The sequence below is a fragment of the Brienomyrus brachyistius genome, chromosome 5 (assembly GCF_023856365.1).
Source record: "Brienomyrus brachyistius isolate T26 chromosome 5, BBRACH_0.4, whole genome shotgun sequence".
NCBI lineage: Eukaryota > Metazoa > Chordata > Actinopteri > Osteoglossiformes > Mormyridae > Brienomyrus > Brienomyrus brachyistius.
This window is the reverse complement of record NC_064537.1, coordinates 6965963-6986964: the sequence shown is the minus strand read 5'-3', so window position 1 is coordinate 6986964 and position 21002 is coordinate 6965963. Positions and strand designations below refer to the sequence as shown.

The 21002-nt window shown below is 45.9% G+C and overlaps 1 protein-coding gene across 2 annotated transcripts in view; it reads left to right on the top strand.

Moving 5' to 3' along the window:
* The window catches only part of cacna1ia (calcium voltage-gated channel subunit alpha1 Ia), a 157948-nt gene that overhangs the window by 81169 nt on the left and 55777 nt on the right, over positions 1-21002 (top strand). For both annotated transcript variants that reach the window (XM_049013571.1, XM_049013570.1), the window contains exons 3-6: positions 5029-5140; positions 7608-7741; positions 14464-14561; positions 19538-19697. In XM_049013571.1, coding sequence (XP_048869528.1) covers positions 5029-5140; positions 7608-7741; positions 14464-14561; positions 19538-19697 — 504 coding nt within the window. The remainder of the gene's footprint in view (positions 1-5028; positions 5141-7607; positions 7742-14463; positions 14562-19537; positions 19698-21002) is intronic.

Genomic DNA, 21002 nt, shown 5'->3' with positions numbered 1-21002 from the left:
CTGCTCTCCTGTTATGCTCCCTCTGGCCTCTTTCGCAAAACAGGGACAAAGAACCCCCACCGTTGGATGTTTCACCTGGATGTCTACCAGTTGAGGGCAAGTGGGGGGATTATATATTTCTTTATTACAATATTTAGCTGCTAATTAAGTGGCGATTTGCACGTCCCTGCATATTTCTGTGCGTTTCCTTTAGTGTCCTCCTGCAGATTAAAAACATGCAGTTGTGTGTCTCAAAATCGGCTGTAGGGTGTGATTATATCGTGTGTCAGGTTGTGCTCCCTTATGTCCGGTGCTTCTTGCGATCGGTTCCTCGCTCACCGAACCCCGATACTGGCTCACTATACTGCAAGAGGTCTATGGAGGATGACAGATACTGTAGGTTCTTAGTTGGGCAGATTTACCTTAGTAACTCACCAGGTTCACACATAAATTGACTGGATGGATGAATATTTCTACTATTCTACATTCTGGGTCTCTCTCAAGAAGGGGGGGGGGGGGGTGGGGGCAAGTCTTCTACTAAAATTGGTCAGAAATTTCAGCATGTTAATTAATCAAGCTGCTACTGCAGTAATCGACATGAAATGCTGCATGCTAAACTGACCTGGTCACTGGTAACCGGCAGTGAGAACGGCTGAGCTTCTCAGATGGGCGGGTGGGAGAGGATTGTTTTCCGGAGTCCACTGTGACGTGAAGTCGACGGCACCCACAGCAGGAGAGATAAAGTCTGGACATTCAAAGAAGCCATTTATATAAGTTAATTTAAAATGCACAGAGATGTGATTGTTACAAAACATAATTGGAATTAATCTAATTGAAATGTTGTAGTATTATAATACAATATTTTAATTTAAATTGGTTTGCACAGAACAAAGAGACTCTTATGGTCATATACCATTAGTGGGAATCCATTTTTTCTTTTGTGTGGCGTTCCGCAATGAGGCAGGCAAAGGTTCCTAGAAGGCAATCCAGCTAATTGCACTTATTAAGAAAAAATATTCCAAATAATATGCATGCTTTTGTGAAGCAGAAAGCCTTATTAAATCTCACTCTCGCCGGCCCGGCGATGAATATTTGAAACGGTACCGAAGCATTTCAAATGGGACACAAATCCTAACAATCAAAACCATATTTATGCTTATTAGCAAAAGGAATCATTAAAAAGGGCAAAGTCCAGCAAAAAAATGTAGATTATGCACAATGTTTGCGAATTAAATTAGCAGGAATTTAGCATGACCTCCAAGTGGTCTGTCGATTTTCACCATGGTCTGCGTGATTAGAGTGAGAAGCAGATACGCCTAATTAAAACTCATTATCGAAATATTTAGTGGAAACAATTAGCTCAGAAATACTCATTATGCTTTGATAAATACTATGTACAAGAGGGGTCAAATTCTCTACCACCGGATTCATCTTCCTTGCTCTCAGAAGTCTTCTGGGTAGAGAACTCCAAACCCTGTTAAGATACATCCCCAGAACTAAAGTATAATTTTAATGTTTTCTCCCAAATATCGTAGTGGACCAGCACCCCATCCTGGGAGCCCCCAGTCTTATGCCCTGTGCTTCCTGAGTTAGACTGCATGATAAGCGGCATAAAAGATGCATGTATGTCCTCTTCCCTTCCTTTTTAGTTTTAATTACCTTAAAGATGCAAAAGTAGAAACTCACAAAAGATGGCGATTACAGTATTGAATTTTTTATGCATTACGCTATTCATTGAAGGATAACACTATGCTAATTGCGTGGGAGGTACCTGCTACTGCATAACCTAATGATGCATGAAAGATACACCTTGCTCACGATGAGCCGTGCCTGCGCCCTCCCCTTACTGCCCCTTCATACTCATACGGTCTCGCCGAGCTGTGAGTCCCAGCTGACTGGAGACGCCGAGGCACTGAGGTTTACGGAGCGCAATAGCCTGCAATGAATGGCTCGAATGGATTTGATTACGGCTGTTCGACCTCTGTGCTGCACCATAATGGGGGGTGGGGGTGGTTAGTTACTGGGGCAGCAGAGTATGCGCAAAGTGTCTTACGGGCTCGGAAAACCACCAGGGGCCTGGAGCAATGGCTTCAACGCTGTAGGGGACTTCCGCAAGGGGGCGTCTGCCAACTGTCCCCCATGTAGAGCGTCTGGCAATAGATCCGAGGGTAGGGTTAGGGTTAGGGACTCTCTCCTAACTATGCAGTGAGTCTATGAGGTCCAACATACACACCATGCATAAGCAATGGGTTAGCAATGGGTCTCTCCACACAAGCTATGGAATTCTACAGCACCTTATCTCCGTGTGAGACCAAGGGGTGCAGAGATATCCATTTTTATCAGACACCTGTTCTGCTGGTATGACAGGTGCCTGTCACACCTCATGTCATATGCTGATAAAGTACCGAGGCATGGATTTCATAATTAAAATTTTTCTGACGCATACTGTATTGCCAGTGGTGCAACATTAAACAGTCTATCGGTAATTTTAGCTCATTGCCCTTTTTAAAGACTGATTCTGTAATAGGAATACAATCTTCCCATACTGCGTATTAAATATTAAATGTGCAACAAATGTGAAATGAAGTCCATAATCTGTGACGTGGCACAAGAGCCCTGCGAACGGCGTAATCGTTGGTTGGCAGAAATTCAGTCTTGTCTAGTTACCTGCGTGTCAGGCAGCCTCTTCGGACCAGGAGCCTAAGCTTAGTGGCCTGATAATGATGAACTTCCCATGGTACTAATCTGTTAGGAGTGGCCTGTCTGGCAGCATGACCCACATTAAACAGTCTGCAGTAGTATATACGACAAAATCGGGCTCTAAGAACTGCTGTCAGTTCTGATGTTACTGTTTATCGACCTTGGGGAGCCTTTGTAAAGCATCTCAGCAATGGGCGCTGCCACCAGGAAGTGCTTTCTGAAGGTGATGATCCTGTGATGATCTCTGTCATCAACGTCAGAAACGGCGAGTAGGAAAAATGAAAAAATCGTGGTTTCTCTCACGACGCTGCAGTTGGATGAAACCATGACTGAAGAATGTGACCTGGAATGGAGGATATGTCACCGGGAGCCCCCTTAAAGAGGCCCCCATTGTCATTGGTTCTCATTCTCATTGGGCTCATTGGTCGAGGTCCCGACTCGCCTGCTAATTGCTTTTCCAAATTGTTTCATTTGGACAGGAAGCCACTTCAGTTGTTGTTTCAGGCACAGATCGATCGCTAATTGAAAGGCTTAAAAAACAGCCGACCCAGTAGCTCACGCACAGCGAAGTTCCCTGCTCGCAGGTAAGATGAGATATTCCGCTGGGATAATTTCAAAGTGTTTTGTTGAGATAGACGTCTTAAGATGTGCTCTGGGTTCCTGTTTACCTAAAAGGCAGGGAAAACAGCCTGACGTTCCCCCAAAAGCCAAGTTTACCTTCAGACTGCGTGTAGTACTCAAGCTAAATCCCCCCCATGGTGCCTAAGACTAAGGTCAGAGCCAGAACCACCCCAAGGAAGAATGGGGGGGGGTGTCTGCTTATACAATAAACCTTAGAAAAAACTGCTATTGTACTGAAAAAATAGCTTGTTGTGTATAACCATCAGACCAAAAGCACTGCTCACATCCCTCTGGATATTTTCGAAAGTGGTAATTATCCAGTAGAAGCGGGAAACCTTGAGGAAGGACGGAAATGAGATACATGAAACAATGCTGCGGGAGAGGAGGAATAATGGAGAGGAAACGACAAAGAGATGGTCCGTGTACCACGGCGACGGCTGGTCTGTTTTTGTGGAACACGGTGCAAGCTGTGTAAAGAGAACAGAAATAACCCCTCGTGGCCAGTGTGGAACGGAAGCTGAAATATTATAGAGTTTTAGTCCATCCTGACAAGCTGAAATCGATTCGAAGGTAAAGCTATAGTCTTAGGCCAGTGAAAAGGGCCAGTGGAGAAGACCGGCTTAATTGCGGTACATCTCTAGCAGGTGAAACCTTTCATTTGCTCACTGGCTGCCATAAACTCGGTGTCAAATAAGTTGATGTTGGGAATATGAGGCTATGCTCGTGAACTCATGCGGTGGAGCGTAACCTTTTGAGGAGGTCTTGTACTCTCGAGTTTAGTCGTACTCTCTGCCTGTCATCATTGCAGTGTTTATCGATTGTGGCTCCTGTTTTGGTGTACTGGCAGGCTTTGACTACAGTGCAGACAATGTGGGACTCTTCAGACAGGGTTCGTCAGCTGGCTAGGGGCAAAAATACAGCTTTTCTGGCTCTATTCAAAGACTCAAGGATTATTCTTATCATTGTGCAGATGTGGTTACAATGAGACGCGGTAGAAGCTCCAGACGCGTAGAACATATATGGTATATATACTGAAACAAAATGTAATGACATATATAAATTACACACAATAACACTTTTATACTTGAGGGTGAAGAAAGGCAGGAGTTGGCTGGCCATGCCTGAAGTGTGCAAGAGTGTCTACAATATACTGGGCCAGGCCCATAATTACAGTAGAAATAAATTTTGGGAGGGTCTGGCAACCCTACCGGTAAGACAAGGGGAGCACCTCCTTAGTAGATTTTTCTTGGGGGGAGGGTCCCTGGTCAGGATAAAACTAATTTTGGGAGGGAGTTCAAAACCATAACCTTGCTATGTGGCTATGTACCTGCATTACAACAAACCCGTACTACTAGACAGCAAAATACTTGACGGAATAAAGTATAAAGTCCTGAGGAAACAAGTACTTAACAGGACGTCAACAGACAGGAAAGACCAAGCAGCAAGATGCAGCTGTTGAGCTGATGTAAAAGTACTGGACTCAACAGGTGGCTTTGAGTAAATATTGGACGTAACATGGGAGAGCACTGCGGTTTGGTCAGTGAGGGGATCATGGGGGGTGAAAGGTAGCATGCCGTCAGAGATGGGAAAATGTTAGCAATGGCAGGTAGAGTTCAGTTTAGCAACAGTTCTGTGGAAGAAAAAGTTGTGTAAGTCATTATGCTGTTGTTAAAGCTGCCCCGTCAATTGGAGATCCTCTCTGTTTGCCTTGACCATCATCTTCCTCACGTGGTTCGAGCGCGTCAGCATGATGGTGATCCTGCTGAACTGCGTGACACTGGGCATGTACCAACCCTGCGAGAACATAGACTGCTCCTCCGACCGCTGCCAGATCTTGCAGGTGAGTTGCACCCCCCCCCCCCCCCCAATCTCTCTGTCTTTTCACTCTTGTCTGTGAGTATCGCTCTTCTCCCTGGCGGGGGCTGGCGGGGGTGTGCCAGGCTCTCTCTTCCCCTAAATGGATCACACCACGCTGCCATCACAGCCTGTCAGAAGGCAGCACACTTTTCAAAAGCATAACCAACCTCTGTTTCAGGGCAACTTGGGCACATACACTAAATGATCTGTTTTTAATTTTGTTCAAAACACCAAAGTACGAGTAGGTCTTCAATTCCATTGGAATTTTATTTTTTTGGGTACAGAAATCACATTCTCCAAAAACATAAAGAGTTTTCAGAGATAGACGTGGAAAAGTCTCTACTACACCAAGGGAGCAAAGGTCCATACAGCCAAATTTGCAGTCGTAGGTGTCCAGACCAACCCTGGGATTTTCTATGATTCAGACTCCGGCCCGTAACGCCAGGCTGTGTCTCTCTTCTCCTCCAAGTCTGGCCTGGCATGAAAGAGGTTCCTCTGCAGAAGAACTGCTGCCAGGTTCCCAGGGGGTCTCCTCCACTCCCTGAAGCCTCTCATTATCTCAGGGGACTTTGTCTGTTCATGCATCATTATGGTTCGCAGCCCATGCAGAGCCTGCCCCCCCGTTTCTGAGATTGTACCTTAAGCCTTCATAAGGCGTGTGGCAGGCCGACCCCCTCTGCGCCTAGAGGGACGCAGCGGAGAGCCACTCGCAGCTCTAACCCCCCCCCCCCCCCCCGCGATATTTTACTCTCGTGGGGGTGTTTTATTCTCTGCCTCTGTTTGCCCAGCAGTACATCTGCTGCATTGTTCAGGGTTTGTCTCATGGCTCACTGCTGACTTCAGCCCTTCATCGCTCTAGGTTGCATTTTGGCTGAACTAAGAACTCACAGACTGTAATTATAATGGTGTCACTTATCGAGACCAACCTGTAACTATGACAATATGCCGTTTTTGTGCCGATTCATTTAACTGGCTGAATATTTGAAAAGCCCAATAAAAACGTGATAGATATAGTGCTTACAGACTGTAGCAGACTGTTGGCTAGAGAGGGGGTGGCTAGAGAGAGTGGTTTAATTTTGATAATTTTGCTCCTGGGGCATCTGTGTTATGTCTTTAAGTTGCAGCAGCAAAATCCTATTTAGCGTTTCAGCTGCACTATGGAGCCTCTATTGTATTTCACGCGGTCTAGCATGAGGGTCAGCCGAGCAGACCAGGTTCTGCAAAAATATCAGGAGAGGCCATCTTCCCGGTCAGTGCAAAGATGCAACGTCCTTTGACGGGTGCCTCATAGTCCGCGACAATTGTCACTCTCGAGAGGCTCTGAACGCGCCTGCACACCCACGAGATCGCACTCAGGGAGGTTAAGTACAGGTCCGCACTCTCCCGTCTCAGTGGAGGGGATAAAGACCTATGCAGGTATGGTTTCTCTAGCTCCCTCCGGAAAGGAGCCTAAACAGGGGACATTCACTGTGTCACCATGGCTACCAGAGTAGTAATCCCAAAGAAATGGCAAATTATAATGTACGAAACGGCATGGTGCGTTAGACACAAGCCAACGGATTTCAGCCCAGGCCAACCAGAACATACCCTGTATTATCTCTGCTTTGTGCTTTTTTCCCTCCATTTTGGCTTTGACAGTTTTTAGATAAGCTGCTATGGGTCACTCTACTTATTCATTAAAATCATACTTAGCTCTTTTTAAATTAAGCACTGTATTGTGGCCAAAATATTTACCCCACAGCACTTGATTTTAAACAAAACCTTAACAGTGAGTCAATGCAGATGAGATTTCGATAATAACGATTTCTTAATGTGCGGACAAATAAAACAATTTGGAGAACCAGGACATCTGACCAACTGATTGTGTGGCAAAACAATGAAATAATGATGAGAGAATGGGATGCAGGGGTGGAGGTGGGGGGAGGGCAGAACAGTGGAGACACAGAGGTTGGTCATGCTGTGTATCTACATCTATGAAGAGTGAAAATGCTTCTTCCCCCTATATCCCTTTGCTTTTCTTTTCATAATTGCTACGACGTTTTCCGGCTTTTATTTGAAAAGTTGATAAACTAAATTGTATGAAGTAAATGGGTTGTTTTTCGCTGATTTCCACGTGATCGTCTTCCTCGCTACCTAAATTATGGTCTGGAACGGCCCAGTTAAAGTAACGACTTTCAGGCGACTTCCAGTGCGCCATCTTCGTTCTTAGGCTCGAGTGCTGCCTACCTGCTCCAAAAGGCATGTTTCTGCATTATTAGTGGATTAAGCCTGCTGTCACACATGGTCCCCATGGGCTGTGTACCTTCGGGTGTGTCCGCATCAAGGTGAAGATGCTTCGGAGAATGTTCCGGATGAAGCATCAGAGTGACAACGGGGCAACGTTAACCGGGTGACCAGACTGGGAATGACCCCTCTCTCTCTCTCTCTCTCTCTTTGTCGTTCTCTGGCAGGCCTTTGACGCCTTCATCTACATCTTCTTCGCCGTGGAGATGGTCATAAAAATGGTGGCCCTGGGTATCTTCGGGCCGCGCTGTTACCTGGGCGACACGTGGAACAGGCTGGATTTCTTCATCGTGATGGCAGGGTAAGGCTGCTCCACCGGCTTATTTACATCTCAGATATTTAGCGTTCCTGAAAAAATGGCTTGAACTACCATTATTTTAGACAGCTTGCTAAGGGTGGTTGTGAGTTTGGTTCCCACCCCGGTTCTGCAGATGTGCTCCCTGTGGTCATGTCTCCTGTTGGAGATGCGGTTAAGTGAATCGCTGTGCTTTGAATTGCCCCGAGTGGGGGAGTGCATGCCCTGTGATGGACTGCTGCATCATTCAGGGCTTCCTCTGTCGTACGGACTATGCTGCCTGGGGTATAATGCAGGCTCTGTACTGGATAAGTGGCTGGAAGATGAATGGATGGATGTTTACTAAAGAGACAGAGCCGCTGGAGTTCTAAATGAACTTTTTTTTGTAGTATTAAACATATTCATTGTGGGTACTTTTAAATAAATGGCAGCCATCTCAGCTAGGAAATCTCTCACAGCCATTTCACGCAAGTTCCTTTCCCTAGTCCCGCATTACAATTGATTTATCACTTGGAAACACGAACGGACACATGCTTGAAACAGAAGGTCAGAATGCGTGCGGATTTTCCATTGGACAAAGAAATTCCAAATTCAATTTAATTTCTTCTTTAGATGCCAGTCTTCTTTCCGGAAAGCATTAGGGATTTGGTACCTCTGGCTCTCGCCTGGAATCGAAAAGGGACACGGATGAGAAATAAACATTATTTCATATCCCAGAACCGTGAATTGCCTCTGAACCCCCTCTGGCTTATTGATTAGTGATCTTCCAAAAATAACTAGAAGATTAGTGCATAATATGCTGAATCAAATGTTTGGATGCTAGTCCACGGTTTTCCATCTAAAGGAGCATCCAATAATTGATCATTTTTATAAAGAACAATGAAATGGAGCCTTTCCAAGTAATAGACTAATACTGGTCCCAAAAGTGACAATGTAAAGCAACAAGAAGAGGGGGTGGTTAAGCTAGATGCCCGTCTCAAGCATCAAAGAACACAAGTGACAAGCCTGTAAAACCTTGGCCTTGCTTGTAATTAGCAGCTGACTAATTTCCTTATACACATACCCAACATATTCTCACATTAGAGAAACCCAAAGTACAGATTTAAGTGAAATTTATTCAATGGTACTTGAGGGATATTATGCAGTTTAAATGAAACACAAAAATTGTTTCCATTATCCATATGTTGTTGTAAGGAAGGCAATGACTAAAGCGTAAATATTAAATTAATCGCATTGCACTGACTCGGGTCAACCGATCAGATGCGGTGAACTAAAATCTCAGGCAGAAACTATGCAGGATGTAAGTATGAGAAGTTACTGCTGAGGCAGAAGAAACAGTGATGGACGTGGGCCAGCAGAGGGTGTGCTGGGGATTTTAAACATTAATGATGGCATTGGGCACTTTCCACTTAGGTTGCGACAAGCTCTGAACGGCAAAGTACCGAGCGCCGTGATAAATCTTCTCGCTCCTGCATGCTCTCGAGAGCCTCTGACAGCGGTGGGTAGCTGAGGATTCCAGCCCCCTTGGGAGGAGAGCTGCCACAATGGATGGATGGTTCTTTTAATTAGCTTTCGCTCCATTATTTTGCAGTCCGCCTCACGGCTTTGATTGGGGCGAAAGCGCGTCCCGTGCATATGTGTGTCTGCGTGTGCTCAGGTGGGAGGGGCCCGATCCATCGCCGAAGTCCTTTGAAAAATTACATTTGCGGGTGAATCACCTCAGCTGGCAAAACTGTTCAATAGAATTCAAAACGTGCCCCCTTACATATGAGGTCATTGTTCTTCATCCCCGGATCAAAAGCCGGCTGATCTGCTATGATTGAAGCCGCCGTCACCCGGGTCACTTGGTTTGTCATGGACCATTTCATGGTCTATCTGTTGCTGTCTGAGTTTCAAGGTCGGTACCTCCTGGCCTAATGCCACACGCCTGGCAACCTGCACTCCGAAGGGTGCCGTGGGTTGAGGAGCTAGAATAACGTGTGACACATCTCGAAATTCTGCAGATGTTGTTTGACAACATGGCGGTTCTCCATGCAGGTGCATCTGTTTTCTCCTTCCCCCCATGTGGCCCCCTTCTCTTCCCTCATTCTCCTGGCGGGTGGGGAGCCTGGAATGCTTGTGGGGCGAGCTTTGGTTCTCATGGCATGGACCAGAATTGGTATGATGCCCAGTCCCTCAGCTGGTGCTGGTGAGAACGAAAACTCAAGGCGCCCTCCCCAGGCTTGTTTGCTGGCACATGTAACTGACGTGCAATCAGTCTTCTCCTAGTCCACCTGCGCCTCCCCTAACTGAGGCTGTGAGAATGCTGGAGGGGGCTTTATCTCACATTCCGGTAGGCGCCGGTGCCCCCATGCCGACCTGCTGTCTTCCCAGGGATATGGAGACATGGAATGGGTGTTGTTTCTGAGCCTTTGAAGCCGACAGTCTGTGCTGGGATTGACTTCCTCTTCGACTTCTGAATCACCAGGGAAACCGAGTAATCAAATGCAGCCAGCTTCCATCTCCCAAATGCACTGCTTACTTCATCCCTCTGTTTTTTTACAACTCCTGCAAGGCAACCCCATACTTATAATGTCATCCTCAGGTGTCTGTAGCTTTAAAAGGGTCCTAATGACTTCCCTGGTGTCAACGAAATGAGTTCACGGTAGTTTCTGATTTTGCCACTTTCCAGAGAGGTGAAACTACCAAAAGTGAGATCATCTAGACCCCACAGGTCCAGATAAGAACCATCCTCAGATAGCATGCACAGGTTTAGAAAAGTGCCAAAACAGTTTTGATGTTACGCTACCAATCTTCTGGGATATGGTGTCACTCTCATACAGAATTGGAATGGAAAGTTTGGGAGGGTGTAAGCCGTTTACCCGTTCTGTTTGGCTGCAGTGTGATGCTGTTTGGACTCTCAAAAGCACCCGCACGTCCCAACTCCCTCCAGTGTGTTTGCAGTTTTGACTGGAGGTTATAGGATTCACATGGTGTGCATGCTGCATGCGCTCTCCACCTCTTCATAGCTAATCCTCCAACCATGTTGTGTACATTATACATCCTTCACACTCAAACTCTCTTCCCCACCATCCTGCTTTGACCCAGTTCAAAACACCAGAGGAATAAGAAGGAAGTACTGACATATGTGCATGAATAAGTGTACACATAGGCTCTGAATGTGATTATTCACCTGTGGAAGCATAAATGAGATCTAAACTAATTCCTGCATTTTGGATTTTGTGTTATTGCTGCTTCTGCCCATACCGAAATGTGCAAGCATGTGTTATATTTTCTCTGCACACTCACCCAGACACATACAGATATACAGGACAATGCAGAAGACCTCACACATTCCAAACATGGGCTCACTATCCATGTAAACGTGCACGTGACTGGGCTAATGCAAACATGCTCGCTGTGCCTGAATGTGTCATGCCGTGGCACTGCAGACGCCTACTGAATAAAGCACGAGGAAACAACTGCTTTGAAGAAGTGCCCACAGGCAGGTAGGTGATTATTATAACTAACACACTCGAGTTGATTGAGGTCATACAGAACTGCTGCGGGTGATTCAGGTGGCTCCCTTGAATTCTCCCACTCTGCTCTTTCCAGCATTGACTGTTTATTTGTAATTCAATTAGTGCCGTGGGAGGTATGGTGCGCGGAAACACCGCTGCCCTCCATAGTGGTCCTTGGGATGAGCTAGGTGTCATGGAATGCCACAGCATCCTGCGGGTCGTTCATTCAGATCGCTTCAGTCGCTTACAGTAGATGGCCCTGTTACCATTAATGATACATATAGTCCACTGTCTTTTTCTATAGGCTGCAGGTATCCAAACAAGTCAAGTCAAGTCAAGTCAAGTCAAGTGGGCCTTATTGGGATACCATGCATATGCAGGAAGACAATGACATGGTATACGGGGTCACGCAAAGACATAACCTATTCTATGAATAGGTCCCCCCTTCTCCATATTAAGGCTACCATTATCCACACTGACACATCCACCCCCACCCCCACCCTCCACCATCCTGAAAGAATTTCTAACTTCTTTTGTGTGCCCCTGACAGTGTGACATAAAGACAGCAATGACAAGGGCAGGGTTTAACGATAATTAATGTGCAAAATACAGTCTACTACTAAACTGGACACAGGGGGGTACATGTATTGTGTATTATGCATGTGAACTATGATAATGATGCACTTGAGAGCCACCCCCTTACTCAGGGGAGCCAACTGTAACACTTGCATGGTGACCTGACCCAGGTGACACAGGACAAAGAGGGGCATCGTCTGGGGAGTGGAGACGTTCTAACAAAAGCAGCAATAATGAATGAAAACAAAAGACAAAAAAACTGATGTAAAATCAGTCGTCCCTGCTGGAAAACCCACTGGTTGAACTGGCATGGTGGCAGGCCATGAATCTGCCGGCACCCCAGCCAGTTAGCTGCGCCATCAAGACCTTTCACCTTTTTCAATGGACTTTTTTTCTTTCAGTCACATGACAGAGTGTGAGAGATGGGTAGAAAGGTACAAGCCACCGTTGCATCTGTCACATGGGCCGTGCCGGGACCCTGTATACTGGGGATCCTGTTAAAGGGACAGTGAGGGGCACGATGACTGCACAGCAGGTCTGCCGCAGTCTCAGACCTCCTGCCAGCCTGGGAGACCACCTACCAACGGATGCCTCAGTGAGAATGGTTTCATGGTGCCACGTTGGCAGGGTCGATTCTAGAATTCTTTTTAAGATGGGGGCCATAATTCATATGGAGGTGCCAACTTTATTGTAAACCAATTATAGTTTTGAATCAGTGGTGAGTGACACAGGAGGGGGGACAGTTTGGCTGCATTTCGTTAAATGATCCATATACTTTATCTGACGATTTTTCTGGTAAATGCAGCATCTATGTAATAAGCATGTAGAAATTCGACATTTGAGTGAGTCTGACATTCCTGTGGCATATTTCAAACAACCTGCTGTCCATCAAACTTGTTTTGTAAGCAATTAAAACTGTTTTTGGATACAGGTGCATTTATTTAACATCAACTCACACTATTTCCAGTGCAAACATGTGAAACGTTACTGTCGTGCAAGTGTGTCGTCATTTTCCTGTTCGGGTGAATTGTTCAGGCGGGTGGTCAGAGAACCAAGCTTTTAAAGTTAGGGGAAAGAGTGAGGGAGAAATGCGATATGTGATGATTTCAACAAAAAATAAAATAAATAAAAATCCCCAATGTCACACCGTACACGCGGAGTCCTCTGCAGGATTTCAAATATTTATGAATGTCTTTCGGAAAAGCTAGAGATTAGAAACGCCTGTCCGAGGCTTATTTCCTTTGCACCCAAAGCAGGTTACGTAAACCCCCGCCCCCGCGTGCTGATAAGAGCCGGAAACCTCAAAGTGCAGCAGCGGGCGCGCGACCGCGGCGCTCGGCGCGACAGGTGAGATCAAAACGTCGCTAACGCTTCAGAAATGTTTTCCAGTCCAACAAAACCGTAATTTATTTTTAATTTACTTTATTTTAGGGGTTGCGCATATTTTATTCATTTCACCGGTATTTGTTCTCCAGAAAAGAAAAAACGTAAGAGCAGCCGCTAGAAAATGCCGAGTCATAACCTGAACCGTCTGAGGCCGCGCTCCCTTATTTCTGTGCTCCTAAGAACTACATCAAACTCTCGAGAAGTCTGCAGCGACAGGTTAAAGCGCATTTACCTTATCCGATGAACAATTCAAGAGTCACAGACCCTTGCTTTTTTAATGCAATATTAAATGGTTCTTCCAAATCCCAGCGAAACACAGGCACACGATGGCCCATCCATGAATATACCCAGTCATCTATGTTTCATAAGCACTTATCCCGTACAGGGTCGTGGCGATTCAGGTGCCTATACCATCACCATATTTCCATATACTTTTAAAGATACTACGGTACTAGGGGATAATGGACCACTGGAAATCAAAAAGAACAGGTTAACTCCATATACATCAGTCAGGGCTGCAGTTCAAATCCACACCAATAGTGGTGGGAGGCAGCCATGCCCTGTGAGTCACCCTCTCTTTAGCTGTGTGTTTTCATATTATAGACATGTATGTTACATTAGCTTTACTCAGCCTCATACCAAATTGTTACGCAAAACAATTTCCACAGCAACCTGTTTTACACCTGGCCCCTTATCACAGCACATTTTACAGAAGCCTACAGTAAGTGCTTTGGCCATGGGTTCATGAAATCCATAGGCCAGGTTGCAGCCCAGATGATTTTCACTGACGGAGTCAGGCTGTGATGCAGCTGCATGCGGCCAGGATTCACACGAGTGTGCGTGCCCTCGCCTGGAACTACAGTTCTCAAGCATTTATTATGTCCACTTCAGGGGTTACTGGGCACGATTTCCTGGTTTTGTGTTGTGTGATTTATCCCCAGCAACGGCTATAGCTGAAGCTTTCAGCAGGAAATGGGTCACGCGGGATACATACAGTAAGGAGCACAAGTACTGACCCACTCCATGCCTCTCTGCCTTCTCTCTATCTACAGTATCACTTTTCTCTTTATGGAATATGTGACATTTTGCGTGGTTTTTCTTCTGTGCGGGTCACTCAGACCTAACATGTTAATGGGATGTGTCATGGAACATACACATGACAAATACTGTGGAAAAATGTACAGGTTTGGGGCTGAGATTTAGGGAAACTGCGATGAATCACATAATAATGGTAATAAATTGATGGTGCTGTTTGTCTTCCCACAGCATGGTCGAGTACTCCTTGGATCTGCAGAACATTAACCTCTCAGCCATCCGGACAGTGCGTGTCCTGCGGCCCCTGAAAGCCATCAATCGGGTACCGAGTGAGTACATGCCAAAGCCGGTTTCACTTTCGTTTCATTTACAGTGGAACCGAAACCGCAGCTAGTGCCTCAGATGTCTAAACAAGCGTTAGTGTTCACGTTTTACATTTCCCCCAGCTGCCATAATAAAAGTTAGCCGCTTCAACTTTCATGAAGATGCGCTGCTTGTGACTTCCTCTAAAGTTTGCGAAGAATCGCCTTTATTTGCAGTTGAGCAGCTCCTAGAAAAATCAGCAAGACCAGGAAAATAATCACGCTCCCTTTTCAGTAATATCAGGTTATTCTTGCAATCTTTAGGCCTGTTTCACATCTATTATAGTTTCTTTTGCAGATACTGGCACTTGTCATACATATTCTGAAATATCCATCCATCCATTTTCCAAACCGCTTATCCTACTGGGTCGCGGGGGGTCCGGAGCCTATCCCGGAAGCAATGGGCACGAGGCAGGGAACAGCCCAGGAGGGGGGGCCAGCCCATCGCAGAGCGTACTCACACACCCACTCCTACACAATTTAGCAACTCCAAATAGCCTCAGCATGTTTTTGGACAGTGGGGGGAAACCGGAGACCCGGAGGAAACCCCACGATGACATGGGGAGAACATGCAAACATTCTGAAATATCTCCAGAAATAAACCTGGTACACATCAGTTTGTAGGAATAGCCTTCTTCTTTATCAGTTCAAAATTATACATTCTGTCATTTGGATAATTTGTAGGAGGGAAATTCAGTTTTTAAAATGAGTTATTCAAATGTAAATTACCTTGTACACGAACACAAAAACAGCAGAATCCTTTGTAGCATTGTTGTTGCATCAGTGCCAGTGTGTCTCCTAAAATGCGTGCGGCAGCCCTGCTGGGTTTTCCTCCCGGTGTAACTGAATGCACTCTTTCCACGTCAGCTTTCTCCAGGAGCTTTGCTACAGTGTACGTCCTTTATGCTGCAGCTCTGAACATGTTGTACTGTTTCTTCCATGCAACATCATCATGTCCAGGACCCAAACACCATGTGATTCTGCAGCTCTCCTTAAACCAGGCAGCTCAGCATCAAGGGTCTCAGTTTCTTTCAGTCGTATAGCCGCGACCTTTGATTCCAAGCGAGCCCTTGAATAGGAAGATGATTCAATAAGTCACATGATCACTTAATCAAAAATATAGTTCTCTGAAAGTGTTAGGCTGAATTATTGCTGCTTGAGGAGTACGGCAAGGCAATAGATAAATAAACTTTAAAATTGCTTAAATTAATATTTATCTGTTCCTAATTTCAAATAATTAAGAATTACATGACTAATTTATACAGTTTTATGGTAACAGCTGTGAAAGTGTTAGTAAACAAACAAAACTGAATAAGTGAGTCTTATTTAATTAGTCTAAGAGGAAAAAATGTAATTTAAACGGGGTCCTCGGTCAATGTATTGTGTGTATCGGCATCTGGATAAACTGATTCACTCAGTTCGTTCCATTCCGAAAGCAGCGGAACCAGAATCGCAAAACCCAGTTCTTAGCAGATCCATGGTCTCATCGTCGATAGCCATACTCCTCAAATGCCTTGCCGCGACGTCCATGTGAACGTCGCTGTGGATGACAGCGTCAGCCCAAAGGGTGATAAATGCGGGTGAGCAGGTGCTAGAGCACGGCGCATGGGCAGGTGCAGCATGCGACCGAATAAGGGCTGGCACGTCCGTCAGAGGGAGATTCATGGAGTGGCGTGGGTCCCCTGCAGTCTGGGTGACACTCCGCCAGACAGCGAGTGATGGACCGATGTAGGTGAGGATTTATAGACCTCTATTAAGATGCAGCTGTTTTCTGGAAAGGAGGGGGTGTAGTGGGGGGAGAATGAGCACTGGTTTATTCTCTCCTGAGAGAATAAACATCAGCGACGCCATCTGTTATTTAAATGCTAGTGTCACCTGTAAAAAGTGTAACTGGAATTCACAGGGGATCCGGTGATCCTGTGGGACTTATGGTATTTCTATGATGACATTTTAAGAAAATAAGTTCTTTCTCTTCATATGAATCTGCCCGGCTGAATAGTAAGGGGTTGGGGGGAGGTAGAAACCCCCCCCCCCCAAACTGACGTAATGGCTGTTTGCATTGTAGTGATTACAGATGTTAACGGAGACCAAGAAAGCTGCACATCAGGTAGGATTGCATTCCTAACGGTCTGAGGCCTGGAGCCATTTTAATTCCACTTCCACTTAAACAGATCTGTGGACCCTCTGAGATGCCTACCTTATAAATTGCAGTGTATTGGCATTTAAATGCCCTTCACAATGTTTGTGCGCTCTACCGTGTCCCCCAGTGCTAGGGGCGAGATTTCTGTTCATTTTGATTCCTTTAGAGGAGGGGGGGACCTTCTATGATGCTTGCACTACTGCTGTTCTCCAGGGGGTGGCGCTGTCTGCAGAGAGCGATTTTTGCCCCGATTGTGAAGGCCCTCTGAAACGTTTCCTGTAAAGTGCTGTTTCTCCTCCCCATGGCTGATCAGAGCAGCATAAATAGCCAGTATTTACCTCTCCTGTTCTATGTCGCCTCCATCGGTCTTGTTTCCACCCAAAATAGGCGCTACAGCTCCTGGCCTCCTTAAAGCCCCGCATTCTCCGAGTGACTGTCGTTTGAAACCGCGTTCTCCTCAAGCTTCTCCGATTCATATGAGCGCTAACAGCCCTCCGTGTCCAATCTGCAACAATAAATGCCTCTCGCAGCTCCAAGGAGTTCATTAGAGATCCTTTCACAAGCTGCCATGCTAGCTGATTATTACCGCTGCTGCCGTAACACAGTTACTGTCAGCTAACGCTCCCGCCTTGTGCAAAGCCTACAGTATGTCGCCAGGTCCAACTGCTCTGCTCAGGTGCTGTGGCGATTCTTTGTTGTAAAATAACACCTGCGTGCATGAGTATGTAAAGCCTAATGTGCCAACAGCCATATCGGGGTGTTGGCAACGATAGCTGGAACAGCCGGGGGTTAATGGTAGGAGGTTTGACGCCTCATTAAACATCATACCAGACACGTTCGAAGGAGGAAAATGCGCATTAGTCATTTCGAGAACATGACAAGTGTCGTCAGAGTAGGAGACATTTTCGGCCTTGTTAATATTTCAGAAGTTAATAAGTAGTAGTGTAAGTGATGTAATGCTGTTTAATGTAACCGTTTCCATTTTAAATGAGCTCCTATATCCCTTATTTGTCTTCGTGAATTTTTATTTTGATGCCTAAAGCATGTGCCTGGGTAGTATTACATATATTTAGAGCAGAAGAATTAGTTTGCTTTATAGGTAGATATAAATGTATTCTTATGAAGGATTAGAATAGAGTGGTGATATTTTATTGATCCCCGTGGGGAAGTTCTGTTTTTGCCTACCCCATCATGCTCTCAATGAGACACACAGACAGACATACCATTAAGAGTAAGCTTGGGGGGGTCACAGCGCAGGCCAAGCCGGGGGTTAGGGGCCTCGCTCAGGGGCCCGACAATGGCATCGCTCAGTATTCGAACAGCTGACCTTCTGATCATGGACAAGTCCTAACCCTCTGAGCCTCACCCCCCCCCCCCCCCCCCCCATCACTATAATAAGCTTTTGTTTTGTAATTTATTTATTTATTTATTGACTAGGTTATTTTAGGTCAGTTGGCACTGCAGTGGGTGGTTTAATGGGAGTCTCGTGTAAGTATGGGTTTGATTCCCTGTGCGGGCTCGGGGGGGAGGGTTAGGGTGTCCTTGAGCGTATGAGGCGTGATCGACTGCAGCCCAGCCAGCGGCTGCCTGGAAGAGGCTTCAGGCTCAGCACAGCCCTCCCCTCCCAGCATAAGCGGCTAGGAAACATGGATGGATGGTTTGCGGTTCTCGTCACCTGGCTACTGTCTCAGGTGGGATGAGCTCAGGACCAAAAAGAAATATCCTGCGATGTGGCAGCTTATGGTAACTGACCTAAAACTAAGGTTGGACCTCACAACATACGACACATTCAGCCACCCTGGTAGAAGGCGTGTGTGGCACACATCTTAGGAAGATGGACGTTTCTCTCGACAAATCAGCACGCACCGTGATGCCATGTCGGCCAATTGCACGCTCGCGTCGCGCAGTGTGTCAGTCATGCGGCTCAAAGCACCAGATGCTATGCATCTGTCACTTTAATTGATAGAGATTAAACCCTGATATGCTGGACTAAAAGTGAGGCCTGTGCTTATAACCTGCAAGGTACTACGCTGCCCTTTACCAGCAGCCGGATACTGACCTACAGTCAGGGGTACTGTAAGTGAGGGTCAGACTCGCTTAATCGCTGTGGTGTCTGCACAGGTCCACAGGCTGCGCATACTCATATTTAGGGAGTTATCCAGTATCTATCTTTGGAGCATGATTGTGTGTGCGAGTGATGGACTGCGTGTACCCCAGCTGTCTGTCCTGTGCTGCCTGGGACAGGCCCCCCATGAAACCTGACCAAGATCTGCGGTTAGACGATGGATGGATGGATGGATAGATGAACGCATGTTTTTATGGAGGAGTTCCAGTGAGTTGGGGGCTTAATTTAAGGCAATTGATCAAAAACAAGTACACCTTTGCCATAAAGATGGCCGACATACAGTTTCTGGGGGGGGGGGGGGGGCATGTTCACATTTCATTGTGAGAATCAAATGTCCCCTAAGTGTGATTAAAAACCTGTTATTTTCAACATTGTGGGACCTTTTCAGTCAATTTTACAAAAATTTTTGCTAGAATTCTTACATTTTGCTTGGTTACTTAGCTCTGGGAAGGGGTTAAGGCGATCATTGTTGCGATTAGGGTTTTGCTCATAGAAATGAATTTGGTCCCCACAAAGATATGAGTACAGGTCTGTCTATGTGTGTGTGTGTGAATACATACATGCATGCACGCATGTCTCTCGAAGAGCGGCTGCTGGTCATGCAGCATGTACAGAAAAGCTGCTCACACACTATAACCTGTCTGTGTGTGTGCGTGTGTGTTCGTGTGCTTGTGTCAGGCATGCGGATCCTGGTGAACCTGCTGTTGGACACGCTCCCCATGCTAGGCAACGTGCTGCTGCTCTGCTTCTTCGTCTTCTTCATCTTCGGCATCATCGGCGTGCAGCTGTGGGCGGGGCTCCTGCGCAACCGCTGCTACCCCGAGGAGAACTTCACCCTGTGAGTGTCACTCTCGCTCACACAAGCATGCGTCCGCCACACGACGGACAGTGGGACCCTCGTGTCTGTCGTTTACCAAAAAATAAAGATTCCTAATGCTTCATAAGTTTCGAACCGTGCGGCAAATGAATGCGGGCTGTAAGCCAGTGCGCTCCCCCAGTTGTTTTTTAAACAAACATATTTTTCTCATTACTGGTTATGTACAGATACATGGTGCGCTATTTTTCATTGTAAAACCAGTAACGGCAACCTGTGATTCTTCATCATTTCATCTTTTAGGAGTAATAAAAACCCTGATTTTCATCACTCTGTCATCCCTTGATACATGATATTTTTTCACTTGTGTGTCATTTCTTGTGAATTACGCCAAAATGTCAGAATCCATTTCATTCAGGAGAGCACAGCGCTGTACAGTATGGTATAATAATGCACAATGCACTGCATTATTCCTGTATTTAATGTTGGTGATGTCTTACTGGTCGCAGTTTATCAATTAAGCTTCACCATATGTACGTACATGAAGCTCACGTTATATATGGGGTTAACGGATGGTTCGCTGTCATCCCCAGTTTCCACTATCCACAGTCGGTCTAGGAATGCATCTCCCTCAGATATGTGGGAACTGCGGTATAGTATATTCATTTACCACTAATGCTATTGACACTCTGGGTAGGATACCAGTCCCACACAGGGGACACACTCACCAGCAATTACACATTATTTAAGGAAAGTACCTGAAACATGTGGGACATGTGGGAATCGAACACATGACCCTGAATGCCTGAAACCACAAATGAGCCTCGTATAACAAATTTTTGTCCTAACTACATTAATCTGCTAGTTATTTTTTTATGAATGCAATTGTTTTTATACAGGATGGGAAGGTGGTTATACTGTAGAATGAGTGAACTTTATTTTCAGTGAACGTGCGTGTTTATGCTGGCCTGATTTATTTATTTTTATCAAATTTGAAAACAAGATACTTGCCTGCATAGACCTGGGACATTGGTCCAATATACTAGTCAGGACCTCCACTCACATACAGACTGGCAATTAAAATGCCATTTGTGTGACTGAGGTGGAAGCCTGTCTGCTAAGCTGAAGCCCCACGCTTGCTGCTGTTCCAGAGCGCCGCCCTCCTGGTGGCCTTTATGTGTTCACCCGCTGTTGGGTACCTGTTACACCTTTCCAGCAAATCCCCCCCTACCATGAAGACTGCCGAAACACCCCCTTCGATCCTCAGCCGTAGAGGGAATTTGATACAAAACACAAATTGACATGACTCATTAATGCTGATCTAACGAT